At 37.5% G+C, this 15100-nt stretch overlaps 1 protein-coding gene across 1 annotated transcript in view; it reads right to left on the bottom strand.

Annotated features, from left to right (window-relative positions):
* Nucleotides 1-302: 302 nt before the first annotated feature.
* Nucleotides 303-15100, bottom strand: part of RPL15 (ribosomal protein L15) — a 71453-nt gene continuing 56655 nt past the window's right edge. The window contains exon 5 of the mRNA XM_089386059.1: nucleotides 303-864. Coding sequence (XP_089242185.1) covers nucleotides 661-864 — 204 coding nt within the window. The 3' untranslated portion in view covers nucleotides 303-660. The remainder of the gene's footprint in view (nucleotides 865-15100) is intronic.

Consider the following 15100-nt stretch of genomic DNA (forward strand, 5'->3'; position numbering starts at 1 on the left):
CACATTAACATTTACTAAATTATATTTAAATATAATTTCCATAACTGGAACAAACACAACCACTAAAACAAGTTACTAATTGATGTAATACTGGTATTTGTAAAGTCTTCTTTTGACACGAACCCAGTAGTACATGTATTGCACCATGAAACAATTATTATTTTTTTACTCATAATAGATTAAAAAGGAAGTAGTCGTCGTCGTCGTCTGCTCCATCTAGTATTTTGGGAACAAAATATATTAGCCCTTCTGCATTTGGTGTTGAGCTGTGTATCGTCATTTCATTGTCAAAAGCACCCACAGATCAAGATACAGTCCTTGTTAGTTTGATCAGGCATTGAAACATGTCCTCCAACAGTCAAATGCGTGAATTAGAACCCTTGTCCATACTTACAGAATCGACATAGGGTTGTTTTCACTTAAAAAAGTAAGGACCAAAATGACAAGTTTCTCTTAGTAAGAAAAATGGATGTTACAAATATCAGAAATAATAACCGTGCAACAGAAACAGCAACATGCTGGAGCAGTCTACCATCTGAGTTTTTCAAGACCCTAGCCAATCTCTTCTAACCTTGTCAAAAACACGATTGGAAACGAGCAGTGGCACTTTTGAAAGTTATGCCATGAGCCAATCTTATGTACAAGAAGCCTCAACCAAAACTAATTCGATGCTTCTGCTCTCTTTCTTGCAAAGTACTCATTAGCACGAGCTAGGTGTTTATCCACTGAAGGTTTAACCCACTTCTTCCTCCCTGGTAATGTTATTAATGTACATCCGCTGCTTTCCAACTTCTGTTTTGCAGAAGAAGAGAAGGCGCGCGCTTTTATCGTGAGCTTTGTAGTCAATTCCCCGTCTCCAAGAATCTGCAATCAAGTTAAAACCATTAGGGCAACACTTGCATCAATCCAAATCTACTTCACTAGTATGAGAAAATCAAGAATAGATAAATATGCATATAAATCGCATTTCATTACCAGACTTATGTACACAGATATGTTCAATCAGACATTAGTAAATTATACTCAAATGGCCACAACTTACACTGAATTAGCATATTTCTAACCAATCAAAATTAGTTAACTTGACCACTACTTAGTTTCTTGAAAGTTAAATGAGTTAAGACATATTATCCTGCTCATGATTATATTACAAACCAATTTTAGCCCTAACATTGAAGAGTTTTCGAGAATCAGACAGTATATTGCAAATTCTGAAATTTCACCTCAACATTGAGCTTCCCCGGATCTATTTCCTGTAACTATCAGCCTAGGGCAGAATCTGAAATATGAATTTAGGGCAGCAATATTTCACTTCTCCTCCACCCAATTTCACAAGGCAATTCAAAAAAATAAATAACATTTAAGTATGCTTCAATACCACAAAGCTTCAGCGCTTAGGGCACAGTTTCCAAGCATATAACAGATCTCAAAAGTCTCTTATTACAAAAGATTATAGCAGTAAATCTGCTCCTTTATCTTCTAAGTATGCGTTAAATTGCGTTAAATTATACTCAAATGACCACAACTTACACTGAACTAGCATTATTTCTAACCAATCTAAATTAGTTAGCTTGACCACTACTTAGTTTCTTGAAACTTAAATGAGTTAAGGCATAATTATCCTGATCATGGTTATATCACAAACCAAGTTTAGCCCTAACATTGTAGAGTTTTCGAGAATCAGACAGTATATTGCAAATTCTGAAATTTCACCTCAACGTTAAGCTTCCCCGGATCTATTTCCTGTGACTTTCAGCCTAAGGCAGAATCTGAAATATGAATTTACGGTAGCAATATTTCACTTCTCTTCAACCCAATTTCACGAGGCAATCCAAAAAAATAAATAACATTCAAGTATGCTTCAATCCCACAAAGCTTCAGTGCTTAGGGCACAGTTTTCCAGGCATATATCAGATCTCAAAAGTCTCTTATTACAAAAGATTATAGCAGTAAATCTGATCTTTTATCTTCTGAGTACGGTTAAACCAATTTAGTTCAATGTAAATCTACCCAATAATTTGGACAGTTGGAACACACACACACACACACACATATATATATCAATGTTGCACGAACCGTACTCGTATGATACTCGTTTGGCTATTGACTCAGCGACCCGTATAAGACTTGGGAACGACCCGTATAAGACTCAGCAAAATTTTCCCTCCATTTTCCCTTTCCCTAACATGATCTCCACAAAAATTAAAAAATTAAAAATTAGAGCCAAAAAAAAAAAATCGAATTTTAGGGTCTCCACGGGTCTTATGCGGGTCATATGCAGTTCTTCACGAGTTCAACACAAGTAGCTGAGTTTTATGCGGGTTTTGGCGGGTACAGGTAGAAACCGCGGGTTCTATGCGAGTGACCCATCTCACTATAAAACCCGTCAAGGCCCGCATATATATATATATATATATATATATTACTTAAACCAATTTAGTTCAATGTAAAAATCTACCCAATAAAAAGGATAATAAGATGATTTGGACAGTTGGAACACTTCCTGTATATACATATACCAATAGTTCATCACACATTGGTACAAGTCAAGCTCTCCAAACCCTAGATAGGGAAACCATAAGAAAACCCTAACCACCTTCTCCTAGCTAAGAATAACTTCCAATCAAAGCTGCTGGTCACTTCACTAAAGATCCTCAACAAGCTGGCATACACACCAGCAAATCCTCCTCAGAAAATACACTTGTATTCCACAAGTGTAAAAAGGCATTCCTCCTCTCTCCACAACACGCACCCCAAGCAAAACTAGGGTTTCAAAATGCCACAAAACCCTAGTCTTCTTCTCTCATAACAGCTACAACATAAAATGCTTCTTTTGCTCCTCTAGGGTTTATCCCAAATACTAGTCTTCTTTATCTCCTTAGGGTAAAACCCTTACAACCCTTACCCCTTTCTCCTCAGTCACTCGTGCCTATCACTCATGAGAAAATTGTTTCCTCAAAATGTAATTTTGTGTCCATCCTCTCCCTTAGGTTCTTTTTACAATTTCACTTGAGCCAAATCCCTAATCTCCAAAGAGATAGAAGGCTAGGATTAATTCATAATCCACTTAGGTCAACAATGGAGATCAGATCGAAATCACTTAAATAATTAGGTTACTTGTCCCTAATAAATTAATTGATGTGTTTTTCCTAAGTGAAAGCTTAGAAAAGAAATCATGATACTTGTTCATCTCGAACAAGCACCTAAAGAGAACTCTCTCCTACATGCTAGACACTCAACCTGTGCAGAAGACCTTCTGATGCTACAAACATCGACAATCCCTCCTAGCAAGGAAAGGATTTCCACCACCCCCAGCTTGTCCCTATAGAACATAAAATTCCCCTTCACTAGGGGCTTGGTGAGAATGTTTGCCACCTGCTCATCTGTGGATATGTACTGCAACCTCACAGCACCCCTCTGGACCCTACCTCTAATGAAGTGATACTTGATCTCTATATGCTTAGACCTATCATGAAGCACTGGATTTTCAGAGAGCTTAATGCAACATTGATTGTCACAATGAATAACCATCTATTCCAACTCAAGACCAAACAACTTTGTGAGCATCTTGCGAAGCCAAATGGCCTCGCAACTCACTAAACTCGAAGCCATGTACTTAGTGTCTGCTGAACTGAGCACCACTAAACTTTGCTTCCTCCTAAACGATGAATTCATTGTTCATCCCAAACTAAAGAAGCACCCCAAGGTGTTTTTCCTATCAGCTACACTCTCATCTTCATCTAAGTTTGTATATCCCACTAATCGCACTCCATCACCTCTAACATATCTAAGTCTATACTCTATTGTACTTTGTGTTGAAAAATGTAACTAGTGTTGGTCTTCATAATTGTATGAATCATGATGTAATGTATTTCTCAAAAGAAAGAAAAGAAAATTTATTATAAAAGAAATTGACTTATTAAAGCATGGGTTTCATGCTTGGATCAATGGTTTCTAGGTCAAAGCCTCCATTGTAGGCTTTTAGGGTTTATGTCAAGTGTCTTTGTCTTTGTCAATATGTAGAAGACCCTTCTTGGGCTTCATCTATCAAAGAAGAAATTTATTTTGATGTAAATTAGGTCATCTAGGCCTCCTCCACCAAGTCGACCTCAACCTGGACAAGTCGGCCTAATTGAGGGGCAAAATCTACTATATAAAGGCAGCAACTTGACCTCATTTGAAATATATCACCAACAAGTTCAATCTGCAGTTGCTAGAAGCAAAAAAAGGTGTGAAATTCAAGGAAGAGGAGAGAAACCCTAGCGAAGAAGGAGGTCTTTATCAAGCATAAGAAGTTGAATTTTTCTCTCTTTATCTCACACGTGCAAAGTTGTTGGGTTGCTGGAAGGGCCAAAGTTGCAGTACTGTAGCTGGATCGAAATTCTAGAGTTGTTGGGAGCCAAAATTTTGGGTTGTTGCTAGGTTGTAGTTGTTGGACAAGAAGAGACTAAAGGCTGACTTGTGGAGGATGAAGGTCTTTTGGTCAGGTCTAAGGTCTTGGTCTATCTCAATTTGATTAGTGGAAGAGTTTGACTGGGTTTTCCCCTAGAGAGGGGTTTTAGCCCTAACTGAGTGCCTACATCTAGTGTCGTTGATCTTCATGTTTTGTTTTGATGATTGCTTGATGAAACTAAGATAAAAGAAGAACATAAAGAGAAGATAATAAAACTACAAGAATATCACAAGTAATTATCAACATAAGAAAATATTTTTGCCTTTCTGATTTTCTAACATGGTATCAGAGCTAAGGTGAAGAAGGAAGGAAAAGGCAGCTTGAAGGTCAATTGAAAGAAGAGTTAAGGAGGAAGGAACAAAAGAAGGTCATTAAGGAAAGGATCATATAAAAAGATAAGCTTATTAACTATAGAGACTGACAACCTCAATGAAGACAAAAAACAAGCTAAAAGGAGCCTCCAACTACAGGGCATGGTAGAAGATGATAGATCTTATTCTCACTAAGCATAAAGTTTTGGATTTTGTTTAAGGAAATGTTAAGAAACCTACAGATGATGCAAGAAAGGAGAAATTCAAGGAAACTGACATTTTGGCCATGAATCTGATAGTAGATGGAGTGAAGGACAATCTAATCCCATACATATCCAATATAGATTTTGCACAAGAAATGTATGAAGCCCTTTCCAAGTTGTTTACCATCAAGAACATTGGTCAGATAGCTAGTCTCAAAAATGAACTAAGAACAATGAAGATGACAAAGGATGACACTATATCATCATATTTTGTAAGGATATCTAGAATAAGAGATGAACTACAAGCAATTGATGAAGTTGTACCAGAGAAAGAACTTGTGATTGCTGCACTACTAGGTCTACCAAAATCATGGAGCTCATTTGCATCAGGAATTAACAGTTGGAAAGATACACCTACCTTTGAACAAATGTGGAATGCATGCAATAAAGAAGAAGCCCACATCTCATTAGTAAATAACGAGGATGAAGAAGACAACATTTCAAATGCCTACACTGCTCAACATAAGAAGAATGGGACATTCAAGAAGTTCAAAGGACCAAGGAAAAAAGTTGACCTATCCAAGATTGAATGCTACAATTGTCATAAGATGGGTCATTACAAAAGTCATTGTCCTGAAAATCCAAGGAATAAGAAGAGAGAAAGAGAACATGCAAATGTTGTTGATGAAGCTCCACCAAAGAGGAACAAGACAGAAGAATCCAAAGTCAAAGATGTATATGCTAGAGACTCTTAGGGATACTATCCCTTGCATATCCTACTTTAAATTTTGCAATGTTTTCTTTTATGTTTTGATTTTCATAGTTCATAGATTCAATATATCTTGTTAGAATATTTGAAGTTGTTTTGATAAGTTGTAGGTATCCCTTAGAAAGATTAGATTAAGAGGGAGCCTTCACCATTTTACCAAAAGATAAGTATATTGTTCTTTGTTTCATATTTCATGTTTAATTTCCTCCTCACATCGAGATTTGTTTGTATTATATACTCAGAACCTTTTTTTATATTTTCCTAGGTAGGAAAAGCTTGCAAAGTACACAAAGGTTCTGGAGGAGACTTCAAAGGAAAGACTTAAATCATAAAAAATTTGTTGCAAAGAAAGCCCTTCAAGAATTGATGTACAACAAGGTTTGTTAAAGAACAACTAAAGGTATGTCAAATACTACAAGATTTGTTGCAAGGTTTTCTTGATACAAAAGGTATGATCTTTCTTCTTCTGAAATTTACTTTACATTACTAACATATTTATGTCTAGGTTTTTTAATCTTAAAGATTACTAAGGAAAAAAGTTGACCTATCCAAGATTGAATGCTACAATTGTCGTAAGATGGGTCATTACAAAAGACATTGTTTTGAAAATCCAAGGAATAAGAAGAGAGAAAGAGAACATGCAAATGTTGTTGATGAAGCTCCACCAAAGAAGAACAAGACAGAAGAATCCAAAGTCAAAGACTTATTTGCTAGAGACTCTTAGGGATACTATCCCTTGCATATCCTACTTTAAGTTTTGCAATGTTTTCTTTTATGTTTTGATTTTCATAGTTCATAGATTCAATATATCTTGTTAAAATCTTTTAAGTTGTTTTGATAAGTTGTAGGTATCCCTTAGAAAGATTAGATTAAGAGGGATCCTTCACCATTTTACCAAAAGATAAGTATATTGTTCTTTGTTTTATCTTTCATGTTTAGTTTCCTCCTCACATCGAGATTTGTTTGTATTATATACTCATAACCTTTTTTTTATATTTTCCTTGGTAGGAAAAGCTTGCAGAGTACACAAAGGTTCTGGAGGAGACTTCAAAGGAAAGACTTAAATCATAAAAAGATTGTTGCAAAGGAAGCCCTTCAAGAATTGATGTACTACAAGGTTTGTTAAAGAACAACTAAAGGTATGTCAAATACTACAAGATTTGTTGCAAGGTTTTCTTGATACAAAAGGTATGATCTTTCTTCTTCTGAAATTTACTTTACATTACTAACATATTTATGTCTAGGTTTTTGAATCTTAAAGATTCTTGTTAGGGTGATTAATCATTAGATTGAATCTGCCTTCATTATACTATCTCGTCATTTGATCATTCGTGTGAAACCCTAACCTTAGGGTTCACTATAAAACCCTAGCCTATTAATGATAAGGGTATGTCAATGTTGACTATGAAACCCTAGTCTTCTTAGGGTTTGTTGATAAAGTCTAGAACATATGATGAAATCTTATTCCTTTGAATTTTAGGGTTTTGATAACCCTAATCCTTTAGGGTTTGTTTTTTTTTAAACCACATGGTGAATCGGTAACTGCCAGTCCTAATCTATGGGAGACCCAGGATCAATCCTCGTAGCTGCCTCTATAACACCAGGAGTACATCCAACCACCTACAAGTCGGGTATACTAAGATCCTATGATTTTAGCAAGAGCAGACTCACGTGCCGCCAAGACGGGATTGGGGAATCCGCCCCTTTAGCTTCCACCACAGCAGGTCAGTGTACTCAATGAGATTTGAACTTCGGTCTCCCAGGCTTCGCCCAAGTGACTTACTGTCAAACCACACATCACTGTACCCTTTAGGGTTTGTTGTTATATAGTGAAACCCTAAATCTTTAGGGTTTGGTAAATTAGGGTTTATGAACAAAACCCTTGTAATAGTTATAATAAGATGTTATGAATGAAATCCTAGGTGTATATTCGTCTGTATGATCAAATCCCTAGTCTGATTAAAATTGTTATATATCTAACTCTGATGTATTGATGTTTGTGTCTTGGGTTTACCTAGTAGGTATGGATATTGATGCTAGTGCATGATAATGAAACCCAAGATATGTATATGCAAGTATGTTATCTTGATAGTTGATGAAATCTAGGGCATATAACCAAACCCTAGTAGTGATTGATATTCTAGGGCATGATGATATTATTTTCCATTATTGATGTGATTTAGCTTTGATGATAAAATCTAGGGTTTGCAACAAACTCTAGTAGAGTCTGACATGTAAATTCTAAAAGGAATATTGTTGAAACCTCGGATGTATAGTACTATGATTGGATTGTTATTTAATTGAATCTAAGGCTTTGTGTCTCAAAGATGGAGTTTAGGGTTTATGACAAAACCCTAGCAAGATTAGTATGTAAACATTGTTGAATATGGACCTAACTAGGTTTAGGTATTTGATGTCAAAAGCTTGAAAGCTTTGATGCTTCCATTTTAATCACATGATTTTGATATAGTTGACTTCATGCTTTTGTATATTTGTATTTGATTGTACTTTCTATTAAAGTTTTGCAGGTACATAATCTTCAAGATGTTGAAGATGTTCGTAATTAAAGGCAATAATAATGATGAGCATGATGAAGGAAGCTATAAGAATGATGATGATCAAGATGACATGAGAAAGAATGAAGTATATTCAATGTTGTTGTTCTCCCTAAGTTGAGAGGGAGATTGGATAGAAGAAAAGGTACATCTCCCCAGTTGAGAGGGAGGGCATATTATGACAGTCATAGTAAATACCTTGAAGAAAGAATGAAACAGTGAATGAATACTGATGGATTTGCAAACAAAATACTTGAGAAGTACTAAGGTTGTATTTAGTGCTACTGAAGAAATAAAAGAAAAAACTTTTGACAAGTTGTATTTGGATAACTTGATGATGATATAAGTAGCATCAAAATGATTGAGGACCCCGAAGGTTTGTGTTTACTTGTATATATACTTGAAAGTTTATTACTGATTGGGGTTGTGATTGTGTAGGATCTCTCCGTAAAAAGTTTAAACGTTTGAAGCATGCTTGGAGTGGTGGATATATATCTGATTTAGTTGATAAGGAGAGATGAAGCATATTGTGGCAACAAGATGCTTGGGAGGACATTTGGTCAGCCTATGTGTTGATGTCTAGATCCCGAAGTAGGGAGGGTGGCATTGGTCATAGAGCTCTGACCTTGGATACGCACCTAGATCCCTAGGTTGGTGTTAGAGTGGAAGCTTGATGGTACCTATAGAGGCTAAAGCTTGGAACACACCTTAGTCCCACCCGATTAGAGTACCCTGGTCAGGTATCTAATCTATAGCACTGTGTGTGTTGTGACTCTTCATAGAGTATATCACTTTGAGATCTTCCATGTACCTCTGTATATATGTAATTATGAATACCTCCCTAGTTAAGAGGAAGTGTTGAAAAATGTAACTAGTGTTGGTCTTCATAATTGTATTTGAGTCATGATGTAATGTATTTGTCAAAATAAATATTTAATAAATTATTATAAAAGAAATTGACTTATTAAAGCATGGGTTTCATGCTTGGGTCAATGGTTTTTAGGTCAAAGCCTCCATTGTAGGCTTCTAGGGTTTATGTCAAGTGTCCTTGTCTTTGTCAATATGTAGAAGACCCTTCTTGGGCTTCATCTATCAAAGAAGAAATTTATTTTGATGAAAATTAGGTCATCTAGGCCTCCACCAAGTCGGCCTAATTGAGGGATAGAATCTACTATATAAAGGCAGCGACTAGACCTCATTTGAAATATATCACCAACAAGTTTGATTTGCAGTTGTTGGGGACAAAAAAAGGTGCAAAAATCAAGGAAGAGAGAAACCCTAACGAAGAAGAAGGAGCTCTTTATCAAGTATAAGAAGTCGAATTTTTCTCTCTTTATCTCACACGTGCGAAGTTTTTGGGTTGTTGGAAGGATCGAAGTTGCAGAATTGTAGGTAGGCCGAAATTTTGGAGTTGTTGGGGGCCGCAATTCTGGGTTCTTGTTGGATTGTAGCTGTTGGACAAGAAGAGACTACTCAAGTTTGTTGAATCATATTGGAAGGCTGACTTGGTGGAGGAGAAAGGCATTTTGGTCAGGTCTAAGGTCTTGATCTATTTCAATTTGATTAGTAGAAGTTTTGACTGGGTTTTCCCATAAAGAGGGGTTTTAGCCCTGGTTGAGTACCTGCATCTAGTGTCGTTGATCTTCATGTTTTGTTTTGATGAAACCAACCCTCTTGGGAGGCTTATTATTGTGTTATTGAGCTATCTTGGTGGGTTTGTCACCAAGGGATGTTATTATTACACATTATTTTATTATTTGGGGCTCCATTAGGCCAAATTAGGCAAATCGAACTCCTTAGTGATTGTATAAATAGAAGTGAGAAGATTCATTTTGATCACCATCACTTGCATTGGATTAGTAATTTAGTATCTCTTATGAGGTTTTTGCACTTTTTGCTGGGATGAATTTTTGGAGCTTTTCTTGATGCACTATGATGTTTGGATTTCACTATTGTCTTTGGAGCTTCTCTAATGCGAAGTTGATAAATGGATATACTCTTTCTCTCATGTAAGTCAAAATTTTGATGTTATTCCTTTTATCTTACTAGTTATTTGCATGTACATTGTTATCTTTATTCTTGTATGCGTTACATGTAAGGTGAAATTCTTCTGGGACCTTGAATAAGTAATTAAATGTATGTGTTGGCCTTTGAGGGATTGGGTGAATGTTCCTAGAGGCACCTCTTAGGTTAAAGACCTCGAAACTTTGTCTCCTTTGCAAATTTGAAGTATAAATCTCTATTGACCTAGTTGTTGCCCTTGGAGAGGCTAGCAAAGGTCAATTAGGGCTCCTTAGCTTACGAAATTTCATGATCTATGTGTATCTTGACTCCATTAAGCCCAAGTAATAAGGCACTGATCCTCGTATCCCTTTGGTGGTCAAATTTACCCCTTTTCCTCACTTTTCTAATTTCTAGGCCTAACCCTAGAGGGTCACCTAGGGCATCAAGCGAAATCTTTTGTAGCCATCCAAACACCTTGAAAATTGGTCCACAACTGCGTTGGGGTCTTCTCAAGGGGTCCTCCAAATTTCAAGCAATTTCGACAGTGAATCCCAAGATATCACAAGCCCTAGCTCGAGGATCATTTCTCTCCCTAGGTTGATTTGGGTTAGTGTACTCATTTGTATCATTGCATTCAAATCTCAAAAGAAAATTAGTCCTTTGATCCTATTCTCTTTCCTAATTAGGTCAAGCCCCTCTTTGGTCGATCAACTCCATACCCTTGACCTAGTTTGGGTCCACTTGGGTTCTCTGTGGTCTGACAACTTTATAACTCAAATTCCACAAGGATTACATAGAATCCATTTCTCCATAAGGATCCTTAAGTCCAGGAAGCCCCTTGTCAAGGCATATCCTCTAAACCTAGGCTCAAGTGTCCTCTTAGCCCTTCCTAGAGAGCTTATCACCTTGCTTCTCAAGCAAGCTATTTAATTGAGTCTCTCTTGTGAATAGGCTTTAAGAATCACTCCTTATCCGATCATTGATCTATTCATCATTGTGATTCCTCTTCTACCGGGTCTCCTCCCATCGGTGAAAGTCTGTAAAAAGTAGGGAGCCTTAGCTGAGGTGACAGTGGGCTATCGCTCCATTGCTGCCCCTTGACCTAGTAGTTGTTCTATAAGATCCCCTCGTAGGACCCCTGCTAGTTTGAGCGGTAACAGGACCTCCCTTAAGGCCCTTTGGATATAGGAAGGGCACTACTTGGGAAATCTTGATTGAGATAGTGTAGTTCCATCTTCCCATACATGATACTTAACACATTCCATCTTACATTATAAGCCCTATATCACCTCCACTCTTCGGTTCAATTTTTCATTGGCTCTTTGGGATTTGGCCTCTATATATCCACATACTTGGGTAGGGCTCGGAAGCTTTTCCCTAGGAGGTTGATGCAGCAATCACAGCCATAAAAGAACTCAAGAAAGGCAAATCAAAATGCAAAAGATGGCCAGGGACATAAAGATTAGCACATGGGCAAAAGCTTAGCTTGATCTCTACCTCACTCATATGGACATCCCCTGATCCCTGAGCATTCATTGCTCCATCACATCAAAAGAGGAAACCCTTGCATGTCCCAACCGTGATGAGGGATAAAATGACTCATCAGTAAGGGGTAATCAATTTCTACATCATTCAAAGCAAGCTCTAACCCTTGAGCTATAAGCAGTAATACAAAGAAAAATCAAGAAGTAAAAGGTGCACAAGAGGGGTGGAAAAACAAAGGCCGAGTTGGTAATTCATGCATCCACAAATGCTCCCTCCTCACATCTATACACTTAAGATGTGGACACCCCCCATCAATTGGTCCCTTTGGCCATGGCACTTGGCCATGAAGTCTTATCCCCTCTATTGTCATCATTACTATTCACTAACACCTATCAATTGAAGGGTGGACCAAGGAAATGTTACTTCCCCTTAGGGGTTGGAAACACCTAATAGGGTTGACCTTTAGCCACCCCTACCTAGGGAGAAAACACCATTGCAAGATCAGGGTCCTGATTTTGGAAGGGGTCCTTGTTTGAAGTATTAAATTGCCCTTAACATTCAAGTTTGGTTCACTTAGATGCACTAATGATCTTTGTCCCTAATGACTGGTTGCTTTCACTAGAATTCATGTTGTTCTTGTTAGGTGGTTCAGCAACCCAGGTCTTGGGCACCTTCTCAACAGTACCCAATCCCTCCAGAAAAGTACATTGGCACAAACAAGTGAAGCATTGAGACTCATGGTCCTCCTACTAGCAGCATGGGATGACACATGTCCCACAACACCTCTACCACCCAAACCATTGGTTGACTTTGTCCCGGATTTGATGATTCTTCAGGATGACATAGTTGGACCCAACATGCCCCCAGGCCAGCCTTGACACAAAAGTAAGGATGACAGTTGATTCAGAGCCTAGACATTGTGAGACTAGGGAAGGCTTGTTGCACCTGAGAAGCCCTCAACGTTGGAGCAGAGGAGGCCACTATTAGCAGTTGAAGACCCATGGAGACCACTTTGCGGTGCCTCGACTGGATCTTGAGACCCCACAGGAGGCAATGAGGGGGATTTGAGGGTCAAACCCTCAAATCATGGACTTGAAATACTTCTACATCACCTTGGAACCTGTTGTCCCTTAAGAAACCAATTTCCTGGTTGTGTAGAAATTGTGCTTAAGACATTAATGTTTATAATTATTGTCACTTGTTTGTCACTTAATTGTATGTTGTATTCTCAAATGAAGGACCTGAAAGACTTGGTTTTTAACCCTTAATACTTAGGTGACATGAAAATCTCATAATGCCATTTGATTGCTGAATATAAATGATGAATGAAGAAAGCTTGAAGAAGTCAGAGACAATATGTTGTTTTACACAGAATCTACTATCTATGACACTTGGAGAAGTTAAAGATAATATGTTGTCTTACACAGAAACTACTATCTGTAACTTAGAAGAATTGCAGAGGTAGGAACTTCAAGTATAGGAGCATTATTTTAAGGGATTTTAACTTCATTTACATAAGCAAATAAAGACCTGCAGCTTCATTACCATACTTAAAGGAAGAAAACATATGATGACACATAACAAAGAAGTCACAAAATCATACCCAACAATGTGTGGAAAACTTCTGATTCTTTCATTAATCAACAGTTTTATCAAGAATACAGTGGCCTAGTCTCTAGGTTCTCCAAAGTTCGAACCCTTTCTCTGTAAATTTTCCTCTTTTTATACATTATGAGACAGTTGGTAATCACCAAAACTGTCAAACTGCTTAACTATCTACTAACTGTCTAAAGTAAAAATCACTACAAAATATTACATTAGAGGGTAAAAGACACCTCATTCTCAAGAAAATAAAATAACAAGAAGTAACAGAATTTAGAAAACTGATGATGGTTGTTCGTTGTTCAGATCTGTGGCTTGACTGCTGATGAAGTTTATCTGTAGATGTTCTGATAATATTTAAACTGTTTTAACACAACAAACTGCACTTTAACAAAACTCCATGCATGGACTTGTGGGCCACCTACATATCAGAAGTGTTGTGATTGGTCAAAACACAAGGAAACCCGACCAATCATCGTCCCTTTGAAGTTTTGGTCATCATCTCTAACTTTGGTTATTTTGCTAAAACAACGAAATCAGTTGATTTACGCAAAATATGGCAAACCTTCGGTTACCACGGAACTCAAAAGAATTAAAACTCTGATTCATAAACCTATCGCGTCCACCTGAGTTGTGCGCGATCACCGTCCGATCACCCATTATATGGACGGTCTGATCCCTTGGAACTCAACAAAACTTTAAACCTGTTGAACAAAACCTTATCGCGTCCGTTTTTTCAACAACCCTTTGACTCCCACACAGACCCGATAAGAAATAAAACTGTCAGTTAAAGATTTATTGGGTCCGATTTTAAAAATAAAACCCGATTACTTTTCGACGCGATATTCGTCGGATCTCGTCCCTTTCGATGGACGGCTGCGATTGATCCGGACTTCAACGGATTAAACTGCATTTCATACACCATCGCGTCCGATTTCTGAAATAAACTTCGTTCTAGTTACCCACGCGATTGCCGTCGGATCTGTTGCCTTGCAAGCGAACGGCTCAGATCTTCTCACGGGTTTCTCACATTCAAAGCCGTCAATAAAATAAAATAAGTTATTTCTTTCAAATTTCTGCTTTTCCCCTTATTTCTGCTACAACATAATATTTGATTTTTTTCATTTTTGTAATAAAACTGAAAACAATGGACAATGGATGCTACAACATCTGGCTCCACCTGGGGATAGTGCTTTTGCCACAGAAGCACTAAGAACCGCAGATCAGTGCCTTCACCTCGGGCATGGAGTCACATATTGCTTAGCCAATTAAACTTCTATGGAATTTGTACAATGAATTCACTTCGGTATCTACAATGGCAGGATGTTTGTGCTTCAGAACTGGAAGTAATGTTTGAGGTACTGCCCATTGATAGGCCGCTGTAAAGATTCACCATCAAGATTCTCCAGAAAGAATGTATTATTTGTCCTTGCTTCTATAATTCTGAATGGACCATACCAGAGAGGATCAAACTTTCCATGTTTGTCGTTATCTTCTCTTCTAGTATCCCACCTTAATACTAGGTCTCCAACTTTAAAATCAATCTCTCTGGCTTTTCTGCCAAAAATACTCTTCATCTTTGATTGATACAGAATCAAGTTGTGTCTTACCTTTTCCCAGTTTTCACTCAACTCCACTACCTTATTCATTCTTCTTATCAGAGCATTAGGCTCTTCTTTTGCCTCCTGAAGCATTGCAAGCACAGGCTTAACAAGCTG

Source organism: Pinus tabuliformis, chromosome Q (assembly GCF_031772625.1).
Source record: "Pinus tabuliformis cultivar Carrire ecotype Pingquan chromosome Q, CPIR1, whole genome shotgun sequence".
Taxonomy (NCBI): Eukaryota; Viridiplantae; Streptophyta; class Pinopsida; order Pinales; family Pinaceae; genus Pinus; species Pinus tabuliformis.